Below are 16,528 nucleotides of genomic sequence, written 5' to 3'. Positions count from 1 at the left end.
GGTATCTAGTTCGATAAGGTTGATAAGAACTGATACGGGTTCATAAGCTTTATACTTATGGAATCAGGTTTCATAACATTAACAATGACAACGGGCTACATGGAGATAAGGAAGTGGCACAGTGTTCATGGACACTTAGACAACTCCCAGATGACTTTCTGCATGAATTCCATGTCTATTCGTAGGAAGGAAAAAAAAATGTTGGGATTCCAAGTGCCTAAACCACGGTATGAGAGTAAGACCGTATTTCAGGACTGTGAATTATTTTTTTACCCCAAGGGGTTCATTAGGTGCACCTAATGCATGGTACACAGACGTTTACATTTCATACCCGAAGAAATACGGGAAGCTAGAGTCCACCATTATCTCAAGTAATGAAAGAAAACATAATAACGCTTAGGTATTTTGACAAAAAGAAACAAGGAAAGAAATTACACGCAGAATATCCTGTGGTAGTTGTATAAATGAAGTAAGCATTTGCTACTTATCCGCTGCTGTTTCGTAGTCATATACTGCTGTGTTTGGCATAATAATGCTTGGTATAACAATCGTGAAACGGAGAAGCGCGGTTGGAACACCAAAATGTTAAGTGGGGGCAGCATGAGACGACGAAGAAGACGCGAGTAGTAGCAATGTTTACTCAGGTGATAGATGACTTCCAGAGAATGTGCACGTGGGATAAGATGTCGAGCAAGATTTTATAAATAAAGAAAAGATATACATTTATTATGACACCGTCGCTTCTTTGGTTCTTTTTGTTGCGTTTCTTCTTTACTTGAAATTTGATGATGATGCGTTTGGATAATGCCCCTGCTTCGTCAAAGATGAGCAATGTCAGATGCCTGCTGTAGTACGTGAGGTAACTGAACAGTATCACCTTCGGTAGACCTCGTACGCAGACGTGGTCGACGACGCTGCCTGCTCTCGATGCGAACCATTATCAAACGTACTCCGGCGGCGGCCGCGTATGGCGCGGCTGCGCGGGGCCTTGAAAACGTACTGCAATGGGGACAGGGTGCGCTGAGTTCTGATAGCTTCGTGTGCGCTGCGTTCTCACCGCTTGCCTCGCGTTGAAGCAAGAGTCGGCATGAAGGCCAATCAGCTCCCAGCTGCGGGCCCTATTTTGAAAGCGGTTGTCTTACCTGACGGATGGACGGGCTTCCTCGTTGGATGGCTATAGGAATGCCTACAAATTAAAAAAAAAGTATATATACTGTCGATGCCTCTTTCATAGGAATCAGTAAAACACGAAAGTGAAACGTGTCTTCACAGGAGCTGTTGCATGTTTGGCTCGTGAACTCGCGGTCCGCTCCAGCGAAAGGCGAATGATTTGAGGGCCGGCGACAGTGTTGCAGGCTTGTTTGGCGCGCGGCGTCCTGCCGCTGAGTCGCTTCGGAAAAGCACGAACATTTTCGTCCGGCTCCGTAGTTTCTTGAGCCGCCAGTTGAGTTACGACGCGCTCAGCATTAGGAATGCGAGTGGCACAGTTCGTACCTTGCGCCGGGAACGCGCGATGAGCTTTAGTTTATGCTTGCGTGTCTCGCCGGTTCAAAATGAGACTCGCCAGCCGACGTCGTTGCCTTCCCGCGCCGCTTAGTACAGCAGTTTTGTTAGCTGGTGCCATCGCAAGGGCAGCAGTAGGCGGTGTGTAAGCACTGCTGAAGCGTGTTGAAGCTGTACTCCGTAAGCTGCGAGGTGTCACAGGCTACGCGCTTCGCTGTGCTCCCTTAGGGGCTGCAGAATCAAGCGTTATTTCATTCTGTAGATTGCTGTCTCTCACTGATGAATGGGGCGCGAAAAACTAAGCATGTGGGGGAAGTGCATCGTCACCTCATCAGAAGGCACACACCGCCCACACTAGGCTACACAGCGTTGGAGCCTCCACTACATTGACACTACCGAAGCGCTCCCTGCGGTGTTCGTTAGTGCCGTGGTGTAGTTCTTCGCTTCACGTCTCCTAGACGGCGGCGCGATCCCTATTAAGAAAAATCACATGTTACGCAATCGCGCCGATATCACTTCCGTTACAGGAAGCTAATCGTGGGCGCCCGCATAAAACACTTTCGTGGTAAAAATAATTTTGCTCCTTCAAATAATTACAACTTATTCGGTGCACCGTCTTACGCGTAATCGTACAAACGCAGGTTTGCGCCGGCAAAATTTTTACTTTTAGTGCGTTCAAAATAGCCATTTTTAAAGAAACATCGTGATCGTGAGAATGCACCGTCACTAATAGTGACGTCGCTTGTTTAACCTATCTCAGTTGCCATGTTGCACATAATAAAAATTTAAACAAAAAGGAAATAAAATACATTTTGCGGTCTTACCTTCGTAATCAGCAATAAAATTATGAGGCATGCCGTAAAGGGGCGGTTCCGAATTTATTTTGACCACATGAATTTCGGTAACGAGCCTGAATGCTCGGCACATGGGCGTTTATGTATATCGATCATGTCTAAGTGCGAGCCGTCGCAGCCGGAATTTGCTCCTACGCCCTCGAGCTTAACGACGCAACGCGAAAGGTACAACACCACTGCGGACAGTAAAAAAATACAAAGCCAGAAGTCGCAGGGAAGCGTCGAAGTAGAGCACACGCTAGCTTGGATAATCGACAGCGTAATGTTTTTAGACAATGCTATATTAAGCCAAGCAGAAAAACTCACATAAAAAGCACTAATAAGCTAGGAAAACACAGGCCGCGATGGAGAACTGTCAACCTCCTTCCTCCGCACCGCCTCCGCCTGTTGTTGAATGACATTTGGCGCGTCTTGAAGGACTCACAGAAATTTTCTGTGAAATTCGGAGGAAAATGGGCATTTCAGGGCAATATATATAAATTCACGGCAGTGAGCATGCCTCATTAGCGCACAATTAGCCCAAAGCGCTCGCAGTGGAGCGCCGCCGTGTACATCCGTATTCTTGCCGCCGAATGTCCATGGGCACTAACGCGGCGATGATACTGCCACCCATAGTTCAATCTTGAGGCGAATATAGAGGAGCACGACGTCCCAGATGGCACAGGGACGCAAAGATAGGGAAGAGTACGATGACGCGTCATTCCTTTCTATGGCCACGGACTGCGGGGTGCCAGCGCCACCGCTGAGTGGCATTTTTGTTTAGAGGGCATAAGATCACCGGATAACTGTTCACAGTTGGCGTTCAATACCAGTCTCATTGCTGAACGTCGTCCCCACGTGACAATTCAGTTATCTGTGCAACGCTCGCAGAAGAGACGGTGGTCAGAAGGAACGACATGGGACATAAATTAGCTCCCAACTGACTATCATTGCAAAGTACAGCTAAAAGACACCTACACTTGCAGTGGCTAACCAAAACAGAAGTATTATCCAAATACGTTTCATATTAATTCAGACACCGACTAAGGACATGCATTTGAAAGCCAGACCTGTGTATCCAGCTCTGCAGCACTTGCTGACCCAGTACTCGGACACTATAGGAATGTACAATGTACGGTTGGGTGACCCATCCTTCCTCTTTAATCTAAAGGCATCGATGATTTCTCCCGATAGTTTCGCTCGATGTCGTTAAATAATATGGTGTACATCCACATATTGTGAATGATCGGTTAGGCGGCATGACCTTGCCTCCATTTGTGAGCGTTTCTGCCCATTGCATTTTATCTTTTAGCACGTGCCTACTCAGTATCTGTGGACAACGACGGAAACATGCCTGGTGTTGGTACACATGCCATTGACGTTACATTTTCCTCATATTTCAAGTGTTTGGTTTCTATGTTTCTTGGCTTTACCTGGTAGGGATATAGAGTCATAGCATATCGCGAGTTTGCTTTACGGTCGGTCTCAACTCCAGGGTGCTGCACTTACTGCTATCACCCCCAACAGAACGGCTCAAATTTCAGCACTTACGCATTATCAGTTTTGTTTTCTGGCTACTGACTTTGCACACCCATTCAAAGTAAGAAAAAGAATACGGAGAAACTCCTCTGGGAGTTGTCTAAGTATGCGTAAGCATTGCGCCACTTACTCTCCTCCACCCAACCCGGTCTCATTATCAATGGTATGAAACTTGATCCGAACAGTACAAACGACAGCGCTACGCCGACACGAACTGCTGCCGACGGCGACGCAAGGTGAATTGATGACGCAAGCAAACTACTGCAGGTGGCGGCGCCAGGTGTGCTGATTATGTCCCGATCGTTATAAGCCGTTATCGCTCTTGAAAACCTTATCCATGGGCGTTAGACCATTATGAGCTGTAATAAACCGCATTCCGGTGGTGGCAGCGTCTGGCGCGGTCGCGAGAGCCGTATCTTGAAAGCGATCTCCAATGCCGATAGAGAGCGCCGATAGCTGACAGGCTCATGTAATCTGTATTCTCGCCGCTGAGCTCGCGTTGCAGAGACGCGCGGGTGCCAATCTCGAAGGCGATCTGTAATGGCGACAGAGAGCGCGGATAGCTGAGAGCCTCGTGTAATCTGTGTTCTCGCCGCTGCGCTCGCGTTGCAAAAAGAGCGCAGGGGCCAATCTCGAAAGTGATCTGTAATGGCGACAGAGAGCGCCGATAGCTGAGAGCCTAGTGTATTCTGTGTTCGCGCCGCTGAGCTCGCGTTGCAGAAAGAGCGCAGGGGCCAATCTCGAAAGTGATATGTAATGGCGACAGAGAGCGCCGATAGCTGAGAGCCTCGTGTGATCTGTGTTCGCGCCGCTGAGCTCGCGTTGCAGAGAGACGTGCGGGCGCCAATCTCGAAAGCGATCTGCAATGGGGGCTCAGTGCGGCGAGTGCTGACCACTTAGTGCGCTCTGTGTTCACGCCTTAGTAGGTCGTGTTTAAGCGAGAGGCCACACGAAGGTGATTGTCTTGCTGCTGCGGGCGCTATCTCGGAAATGATCGTATTACGGGCCAGACGGACAGTTTTCTCGTTGAGTAAACATAGAAATGACAACGCAATAAAAAAAAGAGCTTGCTCACTCTCGAAAATATGCCATCCTAGCTTGCATTTAGCAGCAAGACGTTCCGAATACCTTGAAGCTCTAATTTCTCAGCTACATCTCGGCATACGCACAGATAGTAAAGGCACTCCTATAACTTCCCCTTACAGCAAGTACTTTTCGTCATTTTAATCATTCTGTTTTAAGTGTTACTGTGCACTCTAACGTTTCCTTTGCTTGCGCCTGAGCTGAGTCAATTTACATTCTTGAAGGCGTACTAGAACTCTCCAAAACGGAATTAAATATAGCGAGGCAGCCGCATTTTGAAAAAGATGTCAGCACTACAACAGTTATAACAGAGCGAACAAAGTGAACGCTAAATTAGAAGTTGTGCATTTAGGTGGGATCTGTGTTGCAACAGTAGTTTCACTTAACGGAATAGTACAGATTCGAACAAAGTCATCAATGTCCCGGGCAGAGTGCGCGCTCATCGGGCAGGGAGCTCTAACGGTTTCCTTAAATAGAGCTAGGCGTGCAAAGACAGATATTTTTGAAAAACTCAATGCCTTTCCGGTCTGTGAAGACGGCTGAAGACGAACGAACATGGCGCAAACTGATTACTCGTCAACACACACAAAAAAACTAAAGCTGTTCTATTCAGTACAAGACAGTTTTCCACTCAACCGGATATACATATGTACATAGGCAGTTCACAGGTAAAGTTTGTAGACACTGTCAACATTTTAGGAGCAATCTTTAACAAGACAATGAGCTCGGACACTGAAGCTCAGTTCATTCTGATTAAACTGGCAAAGTGCACCGGAATTCACGCAAAATTTAGGCATTTCCTGCCGAACATATAAAATTAATCTCTTACAATGTGCTTTTTGTATCCCACCTAAATTATCGTTTCTTCTTTCGGGGTACCACCACTAAAAAAACATTAATAAACTATATATGCTTCAAAAGAAGGCTGTACGCTACCTTGGAAATGTAGACTACTTTGCTCACACCCAGGAACAGTTTGCTCGTTGCCGAATAGTGCCAATCAATACCATGTACGAATATTACTTAGCATTAAATTTAAGCGATGTACCCAAAATAACCAGGTTAGTTTTCATCAATTACCCTGCCTCAGACGAAATATTTCAGAATACTCCTTCCGCAAGAAAGAAATTTGGCACATTCCATTCTCCCGTATAATGTACGGGCAACAGATGCTCGACTCACCCTGCCCGCTGTTTTGAATAAATTATTGTCAAGGGGTATTATTCCGGAAACATGTTCACTAGTTGACCTGAGAAGTGCATTGTTTGACTCATATCTTCTTCTTGAAAGCCGCGATTATGTATTTTTTCTTATCTTGCTGCGATGAATTACTGTATTTTTTTGTTTTTCGTGTATTATGCTTTGCTCTTTCTTTGTTTTTATGCTTTGTTCACAAACTCATGTGAATACGAGATGTTTTTGATCTCGTTAATTAGCCAGAACAATACCACATCATTTACGCTGTGCGTTTTCGCTGTATGCCTTGTACAAGGGGGGGCTCAGGCGTCCCTCACGTGATTTTGTTCACTTTCTTCCCGGGCCTACCCGCATCGTTAATTATTGGCGATGTAAAAAAACTCCATTTTGACTTTGACTAACCAGCGAATCGCTGTATGTGGGCCCTTTAAAAGACCCCTCGCCAGGTCCCAAAGCCAATTTTAGTTATATGCTGCAAGTTGTTACATGTCCTCTAGAGAGCGTTCTGCTGCAAAAATGTTTCAAATCGGCTCATTAATAGCCGAGGTAGAAATATTTCAGTGCCGCGAACCCATGATTTCAGCAGGCGGGCTCCACTGCCAAGCAAGACACTCTCGCCCCTCACTCCGTCTAGCGTACGCAAGTCAAACTCCTTCCCTGCGTTCTCTCATACCGGACCTCGAGGATCGCGTGACGCATACGTCACAGGCCCCACCTTCATTTTCTTTTTTCTCCTTGCTTTTCTTTTCAACGCTACGCACTTCCGTTGTCTCGTTCGCGCTGCGCACGATTCTGCTCGCTGTACACAAGGAAAGGTGGCTAGGGGTATGATTCAGTGCTACACGAAAACTGAGGCAGAACAAGCGGATCGCAGAGCATGATCACGGCGCTGGAATGCGGCAGAAAGTGGCATAGTTTCGGCACCTGCGCACGTCACCGCACGACCGCAGGTACAAGCAGACGAAGCGCAAGTACATCTCTCATAATTCGGTGCGAAGTAAAACATAAAGCAGGCAGACATTTCGTTTGTGTATTTTATTATTTCACTAATATTCAATTCGTCCATTCATGCAACAGATCGCACCGATAACAGATGTTGTCTTGAAGAATTCTCAAAGTCACGTGTCACCATGAGCGACATCACACTGCGGACACGACTACGTAGGCACGACTACGTCACCGTCTGGCTTGGAGTGCGGCGGCCGCGTGGAGAAGGGAAAACGGCATTCAGTTTGAATTTCAGATCTTTCCGCGGCGCGTAGCGATGTAATACTTTGCAGACACGATCGTGATCGCGCTATGTATTCTCTGCGCTTCTCAGTTCAAAATGACCAGACCTGGTATGGGGTCCATTAATGGCGAACTGAACCTCCGCAGCCGGTCGGCCCGGTATCTTCGCGGTCGGCGCACGTATGGAGAATGCTTACACCTACTTCCCCTCCGATGAGGGTGGGCCCAGTATTGCACTATATTGGGGACCGGCTCATGTATGAGGAGTTTTGTGTCTACACGCGGACACGATCCTGTGGGAACGAGTCCTTAACAGCTTCGTTGTAAAATGGGCTACGTCCATGGTGGTATCTAATTAATTAAATCATTAATTAATTACGAAGACGAACCTGGGTGCAGTTGCAAGAGCGCATTCGCGCGGTAGCGCCGAGAGGCGCTAACGAGCCAGCTCTGGAAGACGAAGACGATCTAATGCTGATGATAGTTTTGTGTCTACATATGGACACGATCTTTGGGGAACTAGCCTTTAACAGCTTCGCTGGAATAAGGAGCTGTCATTCTATTTAAACCGAGAGCTAAATGGTAGTGCACTGCCTACGTTTCGAATGAAGTCGGCGCTCATTTGTGGCAAATTTTAGACCTAACCGAGCGGTTGGCGTTCACCCGCAGATCGCCCTGGCACTGAAGAAGCTTGGCTCCCTGCGTAGACGAGCGGCACTGATGCTGTTCAACGTGCACCTTGGGGACGTAAAGAAGAAGTGCGGGGCCGACGCTTTCACCCTGATAAAATGGATCTGCCAGGAGTTCAAAGGCGTTAGAAGATGCAACTGAACCGACACGGTTTTGTCCTGCACCTGGATGTCACACCTGGACGTTATGTAGTAAAAAAAAACGCAAGAGTTGCTTTTACAATGTTTTAATGTCTTGCTTCCCGTGTGTTCTGCGACACCAACACAACATACCGTGCTTCTAATGGAAATTACAGACACGCCTGTATGGAAATGACAGATACCTAGTCGGGAAGAGTTTTTACGGCGAAGCTGTATATGCCTAGCCGATTCGTCCGTCCGTCCGTCCGCACAACCTCATGCGCATGCGCGAAAAAAAGAGAGGTGCGCGATTAGCCATCACCACCTAGACAGCACAAGGTCTGTTTACTGCCAACCATAACGTCACGCTACCTAGGCCGGAATTTCCATACGTACGTCAAAATCACTGTTGCCTGCTCGGGAGCATCTCCATTAGATTCTATGGAAGTCCTGCCAGATAACATGACGTCAAGTATCGGAGTGAAGAGACCTTGTGCTATTTAGGTGGTGTTGGATTAGCTGCGCCAGTAGTGAAGTCGTTGCTCTCCAACGTAGCCGATCGCGCGCGCAGCAGTTTCACTCCGGCTCCGATATGGGTAGGTCACGCGTCATACGTACGCCTGAGGGCCAGGCAGCTTTCGACCAGCCACGCTGCGAGCCGGAAAGAGAGCGAGCTCGTCTACGCGGTGCCGATGCGGCAGCTGTGGCACAAGAATAGGCTCGGGCAGCCCAGCGCAAACCGCAACTGCGTACTGAGGATCCAGCAGCCTACCAAGCAGTCGTTAATTGAGTCGTCAGGATCAACCCAGAGATAAATACCGGGGCCGCATGCTTCAGCTTCGCTGGTTAACCATCTGTACGGAGTGTTTGGGCGGTGGTATTTTCGTTATTCGCGTTTGCATTTGTTTCCAGCATCGGGACGATGCTTTTGAAGAGGGGGGGGGGGGGGGGTATTGGCACGTGTACTTGTTTCTTTCTTTGGGTGACCGCGTTTCGCGGTTTAACAGATGTTATTGCTCAGCGCAGGACGCGCCTGCATGTATCGGAAGTTTCTTGAGTACTATCAATGATTCTATCGGCTGTCATCACCGAACCTTGTGTAATCTGATTTGCATATAAGCGGGACGCAAGTAGTGTGGTACTTTCTGTAAGAAGCGCGGGCACCAGCACTTTCTCTGGAACCTTCGATGAGTCGATACATAAAAGCCGACGCGCTCGACCCTATAAGATTTCCGACGATCACCGACTGCGTTTACCGGTTTGGTTGTGGCTTCACTGTCACTTGCTTTTGTGGGCACAAGTTCGCCTAATAAAAGTTACTTTCGCCATTCAAAGTTTTCCAGCTGTGTTCTTGGTGGTAACTACAACGAGACAATATGTGTCGCGCGATCACTACAGTACCACGATCGCAAGTTACTTCCACAGATTTCTTCAAACAAACAAGCCGGACAGCAGGCCTCCTAACGTGAATGAAACTTGCATCATCTGATACTATTGAAGTTCTAGTTCAAACTTAGCTCCTGTATTTAGAAATATGGAATATTAAAGCATGCCCACAATGCCGAAAGCGTGATTAAGTGATAAGTGACAGGCAAAATAGTGCCCGCCCTCTTTCGTAGGTAGCCGTGGCCATACCACTCACTAGAAGGTCTGGCTGGAAAACGGTTGTCTGCATGTTACATGGGCTAGAACAAATCTGGCCTGCGAACAAGAAGGCGATAGTGCGCCGGCTTGTTTTTGTCTGGCACCGTTTTTAGTTCTGTTCATTCTTACAAGTCATGTACAAGCTAAATCTTTTACAAACATCATATAAATGCCACCATATAACCTAATATATTCATATAATATATTAAGCGGAGGTATATATTGGCGGACTGCCGCCACACTTGCAATACTTGCAATATAGCAGTCGTGAATACACGTTCGTGATCTAGGGACACAAACGAAAATACGCAAAATCGAATATAAGTGCAAATGTAGAAAAAAAATGGACGCAGACGACGACTGCTTCTGACGATAAAAATCCGTATGTGAATTTTACTGGTGACGCTACGTAACTTTAATTCCTTATATTTGCGGGATTCCGCAAACCTTCTCGTCATTTTTCTCCCTTTCTTGTGCGCGACAATTTTTTGCCATCCCTTAAGCAAGCACATTACGGCAGCACGCTGCGGAAGTTGCTGCGTGTACAGTGTTGTGCCTTTATCATGTTGTAATGGTTATATACAATATATATTTGTTAAGATGTGGCTCGGGGAGCAGGTTTAAAATTCTGAGTCAGAAACACTTCCTAAGGCAGCAAGGGACGAACGGCAACAAATCACCACACATAAACATATATTCAAACATCCAAAAGACAAAACACAGGCCCAGGGCATGGAGGCAAGCAAGATCAACCGTCCCTACACAGCGTTTATAGCAACTACCTCTGCGCAGTCAGAGCTTGGTTGACGTTGCGTCGCTCGACGAACGGTAAGAGCCGAGGCGGCAGGTGGGCTCTTGAGGGCAGGTTGGTGGGCTGGTTAACGGGAGCGGAAGACCTGTCGATTAGAGGACCCCTCGTGCGTGGCCACTCGACCGGGACCCTCCGACAGCGGTTGGCCTCCAGAACTTAGACGTCCGGCACAAGCCAACGCGTCTTCCTGGCTCCTCCTCTCAGCTCCGTCTCCCCGCCGACGGGGACGCTTCGCCTTCTCTAGGCTGCCTGAGCCACGCATTCCTTGTCGATTCACTGAGCGCTATGTTCGTGCACTTGTCTTGTCTTGTCTTTTGTCCCAGACAGTGGCGCATACCCACTATGGGGGATTGGCCAAGAGAGAGAGAGTCTTGGGTCTTGGCCAAGAAGCAGGCGATTTTTCGTATGCTTAGTAGTAAAGCCAAACTAGATTTAAATTGTGGATTGTGAGACTAGAACTGTAATTTAGACGTATGATGAAAATATTGTGAAGAATTTTGATAAAATAAGTTAACGTAAATAAGTGACATAATAGACAATATTTATAATTTTAGAAAGTCAGCAAGGTACTCTTTTTGTATCTGTAATGAAATTGTAAATTGCAAGAAAAGCATCCCTGTGGCTTGATCCCAGTGAGGTCGCACCAAAAGAAAGAATGGTTGGTGAGGTTGGCAATAGCCCAAGTTTGGTGAATGAGTGTACTAATAATTTTCTTTGTCTTATAAAGCGGCGGCAGGAGAGAAAATTATGTTCGATAGTTTCAGGTGCACTGCAAAAAGAACATAGGGGGGACATAGCGAGACCAGACCTGTGTAAGTAAAAATTTAGAGGAGGTATACGACATCTCAATTTTGTAAAGGAAACTTCCAATTGTCTTGAAGGACGCCAATTGTTATTCCATGGGAAGCCAGGATGGTGGAAATCAGAGGACGGTGTTAGTATGGATGTTGCAGAGTTTTGAGATATAGCGAAATTTCTGTACCTAGCCGCGGTGACATAAGCTGATGACGGCAAAACAGATATGATAGGGCCGTTGAGGGATGCTCGTGCGAGTAAGTCGGCCATTTCATTCAAGTGTAACCCATGATGTCCCGGTACCCAAAGCAAACATACTTTCCGTAAGTACGGAGGTACCATCGAACGAAAGGTTCTTTGAATTCTTGTACCTAAAGATGCAGTCAGTGCTGCACATACAGATAGCGAGTCGGTCACAATAACAGCTAATGGGTCGTTTTGGGGAAGTTTTCGTAACGCTAATATAATCGCTAATAATTCTGCTTGAAATATACTTGCAGATTCGTCGGCGTTTTGCTTCTTTTTCTTCACTTCACGTGCGGCACTGGTCATTTCGCAATTCCACGGTCGAGCGAGTGCACAACAACGTGCAAGGTTCACTCCCGCCAGCACGCCTTGACACTGGGTACCGTTTATGGTGCCAACTCGGCAGGTGCGCTACCTATTTCATCACATCATAATATTCAGTATATATATATATATATATATATATATATATATATATATAATGTTAGTAGTTCAATGAACACTAATAAAATTGTTACCGATGTCAAAACCATTAGGCCACGGTCGCTCTATTTTATCGACGGTCACATTCAAACACGTGTAACAAAACATGCAAAACGAAAATTGTATGGTGAAGAATATGACACCAGATGACAATGTGAACCATTAGTACAGCTAGGCTGGTATTGTCCGTCAAAATTCTCCGAGGACTCTACCCTCGACATCCACTCAGGAACATACGTATGCAGCCTTTGAATCTCAACAAAAACTATCACCCACTCGCGGAACGACAGCCTGGCAGGTCGTGTGCTCGGACTGACAGTGGAACCCCACCATGTATGCGCGCCATACACGCTTAAGCAAAATTAGACCCTTTTGTAACAAAAGAATAATCATCATCTGTCTTGTCCGCATTTATTTTCTTTAGCACGGCGAGCCCGGTACTTTCCAGTAACGAACTGCATGCACGTTGTCAGCATGACATAGCATTTCCGACAGGAGAATAGCGGGCGCGGCGCTTTCAAGAAAGGAAACGCAAGCAAGGCAGATGACGATTATCGCTGTTTGGCAGAGATACACCTCAAAGGGTGTAACTTTGCCTAAGGATGTAGACAGTGCATGCCAGTCAAGAAGTCGTAGGGTACTCCTTCGTCGCTGCTAATAGACAATTTTATTTTATCGTACGCTATGCCATTGCATACAGTATAACGTAGCGGATCGTCACTGTGCATGCGCAGAACGCTAAACAACTCATAGCGTGTAGCGTACGCACGCTATTTCACAGATTTAGCGTAAGCATACTTGCGTTCTTTACGTAGTTTGCGTAAAACATGGCGGCGGTCCTTGCTGAACGCTTCGAAATGTATTCGTCGTTGCTTCTGTAAAATGCACTTCGTTTGTAGCAGATGACTGTCTAAACGGCTTTCGCTTCGTTTCACTTCTTTTCGGCGACTGAGTTTTATGGATAGCCCTGTGGAGTTTTCGAGATCGCTTATCGTTTCGAATGGCTCGAAGCCTAAAGAAAGAAAGCTTCGAGCATAGAGTTACTAGAACAACTCTAGAGGAAAAGCTGGGCCGGAAAAGTTGGAACCTCTAGGGCGCCGCCCTGTTGCTACTGGTCAATGTGGCCAGCGCAATTACTATTGAAAGAGCTGAAAAGGAGTACAGGTCACCTTATGCTTTGTCATCTAAAAACGCATACCTGATGGCTTTATGAAGGTGGTACATTAATATTAAGTTTACACAAAGCGATCGTTAAGTCCGTGACTTATGTAAATCACAATGTACGCATTCATGCAATAAAGGATGACGCGAATTTCGGTTTCGAATCTATTTTTTGGATGCGCAGCAGTTTCGTACAGTTTAGGTTTGACATGCGATCGCGCGTTGACATCGGACGCTATGGCAAACTCGTGCCTTATGTGCCACCGAAGCCCCGAAGTGCTCTGGCATATACCTTCACATGTAAGTAAACGAATGTATCTCCTTGTTGAGAATATCACGCGAGTAGGCAGCACTTGTGGTGCATCACAATCGTTTGAGAAGCGTCACAGTAGAGCATTTTTCTGCATGCGGAGCGGTGTTTTTATTTGCAGGTTTCCCTTCAGTAGGAAATTGCTGGACAGGCGGACCAGCGCACCGGAATTGTACTGGCGAAGCCACAAGCAACTCAAAGAATCTGTTTAATTGTTGCACTTTGAACAATCATGCTTCTAGAAAGGCCACAGCAGAAAAACAGCCTGATGCCGAGTATTTCTGTGCCACGAAGTAATAAAGAGGCAAGTGCCTAATGCGGACGAAATCTAGTGCATCGAGACTTAGAACGACAGAAAGCTGAGCTAGTTGGTAAGGATTCATTATGCAAAACAGAGGTGAGGCGTGCAGACAGGACACAAGAGTAGAGAAGTGGCCGGCGCTCGTGTTGTTTGCTTGTAAATACTCTACTCTTGTGTCCTGTCGGCACGCCTCACCTCCGTTTAGCATAACGAGTGCATCAACCCACATATTAATAGCGTAGGCGTTTTATTAACTGTGCAATATTTTCAACACTTCCTTGCATGTCATTTCAAGTGGAATGTCTTTTCTGGTCACAAATTTGTGCAGCGAATCTATTTGCATGATCGAGCCGGGCCTGTGGGAGCGTTCACTTGCACTTGATGCTGAGTATTTTACATGTATCCATAAACTGCAGATATGCACATCAGATCCCTGCGAGCATTTTCAAAATTCAATTATTTTAGACAACAGGCACATATGCAATACTCGCATAATCCCGAATACCACTAAGCGGCTGGGACACATTTTGTTGACCATACTCGCAGGTAAAATAAGTACATCATGTGGACAGCTCCAGCTCATTTTCCTTAAATCAGTGTGTACAAAGGGTATGCAAAAATAATTTTTTTCTCGCATACCGATTATTTTGCTGTATAAGCAAGAGAACCCACCACGTTAGTGTAACGTATCTTGTACGTCACACTAAGATGTGCTTTAATTTACCAAGTGAGATGAGTTACTTTTATGACTCATTCAGTCAAATCACAGTGCAAGCTGCATTCATCAATCTTCAATTGTATTTTGCAAATGTTTAATGAAACATGTTTCCCTTTTATGCAGATATGCAATGGCAAGCCCTTCCGTGTGTTCCAAAGGTAAAATTTAAGCTCTAAATTAAAGAAGACATTTCTAGTCAGAAACAAGCAAAAATGGTGAATGCAGAGTATCAGAAGCCCAAGGTACAGAAATTATGAGAAGTGTCGAATGCAAGACTCTTTAGTTGACGTCAAGCAAGTCAATATAGGTAGAATACACTGCAATATTATGCGAGCGAGGGGATGTCAAACAATGGGTCAGAAAATGCGTTGTTTTTCTGCAAAACAAAAGCTGATTGCCATTACATAAGTCACTTTAGCATCGTGAGACTTCTGCTTGATAAATTGAGAAATAAACCAAAACACAAGACACGCAAAAATAAAAAACAATTTAATGATGCTCTCTCCACACTGGGATAAATAAAAACAAACACATCACATCTAATGTGGACATATCAGATGCCTTGTGAAACACTAAAGGAAAAATTCAGTTTCGAGCTATGGCACTTGCCGCATAGATGTGGGGGGCCTTGCACTAATAGTGATAGTTACCACTGCATTTAGTAATTGAAAGCATTCGTGCAGACAAGGATGATTCTTTATATTTTTGGCTACCACTTCAAATGCCTCCACCAAGTGTTACAATGCTGCACGCAGCCATACTAAGGATCTCACAGCAACACCTGCAGGTAAAAAGCAGAAGCAGTCAAAGTGCTGGTGCATACTGGACACTATGTTTGAAAACATTTAGGCAAGAAGAGTGCAAGAAGCAGATATAACTGCATTTATTTCCATAATTCCCCATTTGAATGGCCTTTTCTTTTTGCTTAGACAATGCCTACGCCTAGCAACAGCATCTCCCTCATACAGAATCCGCAAGCCAAGAGGCCGTGGAGGCAATTGCAGGTAAGAGGCAAGAAGCAATAGCACTGGTATCGACATTCATCTAATTTCTTGCTTTTTCTTTCGTTTAGGCAGACAGCACACCTCGAACAGCAACCTTGACTGCAGGTGTGTCACCCTAGTCGCCAAGGAAACATTTGAGGGAAAGCGACAGGCAACGTGAACGACCACTTCTCCATGTAAACGATACTCTTTCTCTCGGATGACTCCTACGCCTCGCCAAGCCAGCACACTTGTGCACAAAGATGCCACGGAGGCACGTGCAGGTCAGAGGAAAGAAGCAGTGGCACTGGTGTCGACATTCACCCAATTTCTTTTTCTTACACTGAGGCAGCCAGCACACCTCGAACAGCCACCTTGACTGCGGGTGTGTCAGTAGATTCCTGTTGTACATATGCTCATAATAAACTTCAGTAAACTTGAACTTGATAATAAACTTGAAGGCAAATGGGACATTGATGCATTGTATTTTTCAACATTTATTGTACACATACAATATATGTTATACTTTGCAGTGCTACAGAGCGTATTTTGAAGCTTCCCCCTATATTTTGTACCTTTAATTACGTATGTGTTGTGTGGCCCTCAATGCAGTTCATGTTGTAGCAGCTGCTTTGTCTGTGTATCGCACATTGGCTTAAGCTCGTGATATCCACATACTTCTCTCACATATACAAAACAAAGTTCTATGTAGTTCTCAGTGTTACAACAAAAAAATGAAAGTAAACAATCGGATCGTGGAATTGTGTTTATTACAGTGATTCCTATGACGGTTACTGACAAGTTGACAACTTGAACTGGACAATCGGTCGATAGCCTCCTCTATTTTTCAGAAATAAAGGAGGCTATGATCCGTCATGGCAA

General features: G+C 45.9%; 1 protein-coding gene across 1 annotated transcript in view; it reads left to right on the top strand.

Annotated features, from left to right (window-relative positions):
- LOC142574377 (uncharacterized) overlaps nt 1-8,574 on the top strand; it is a 64,952-nt gene extending 56,378 nt beyond the window's left edge. Inside the window, exon 4 of the mRNA XM_075683474.1 lies at nt 8,055-8,574. Within this exon, the coding sequence (XP_075539589.1) occupies nt 8,055-8,216 (162 nt within the window). The 3' untranslated portion in view covers nt 8,217-8,574. The remainder of the gene's footprint in view (nt 1-8,054) is intronic.
- Nucleotides 8,575-16,528: the final 7,954 nt, after the last annotated feature.

Source organism: Dermacentor variabilis, chromosome 3 (assembly GCF_050947875.1).
Source record: "Dermacentor variabilis isolate Ectoservices chromosome 3, ASM5094787v1, whole genome shotgun sequence".
Taxonomy (NCBI): domain Eukaryota; kingdom Metazoa; phylum Arthropoda; class Arachnida; order Ixodida; family Ixodidae; genus Dermacentor; species Dermacentor variabilis.
This window is presented reverse-complemented; position numbering and strand designations above follow the sequence as displayed.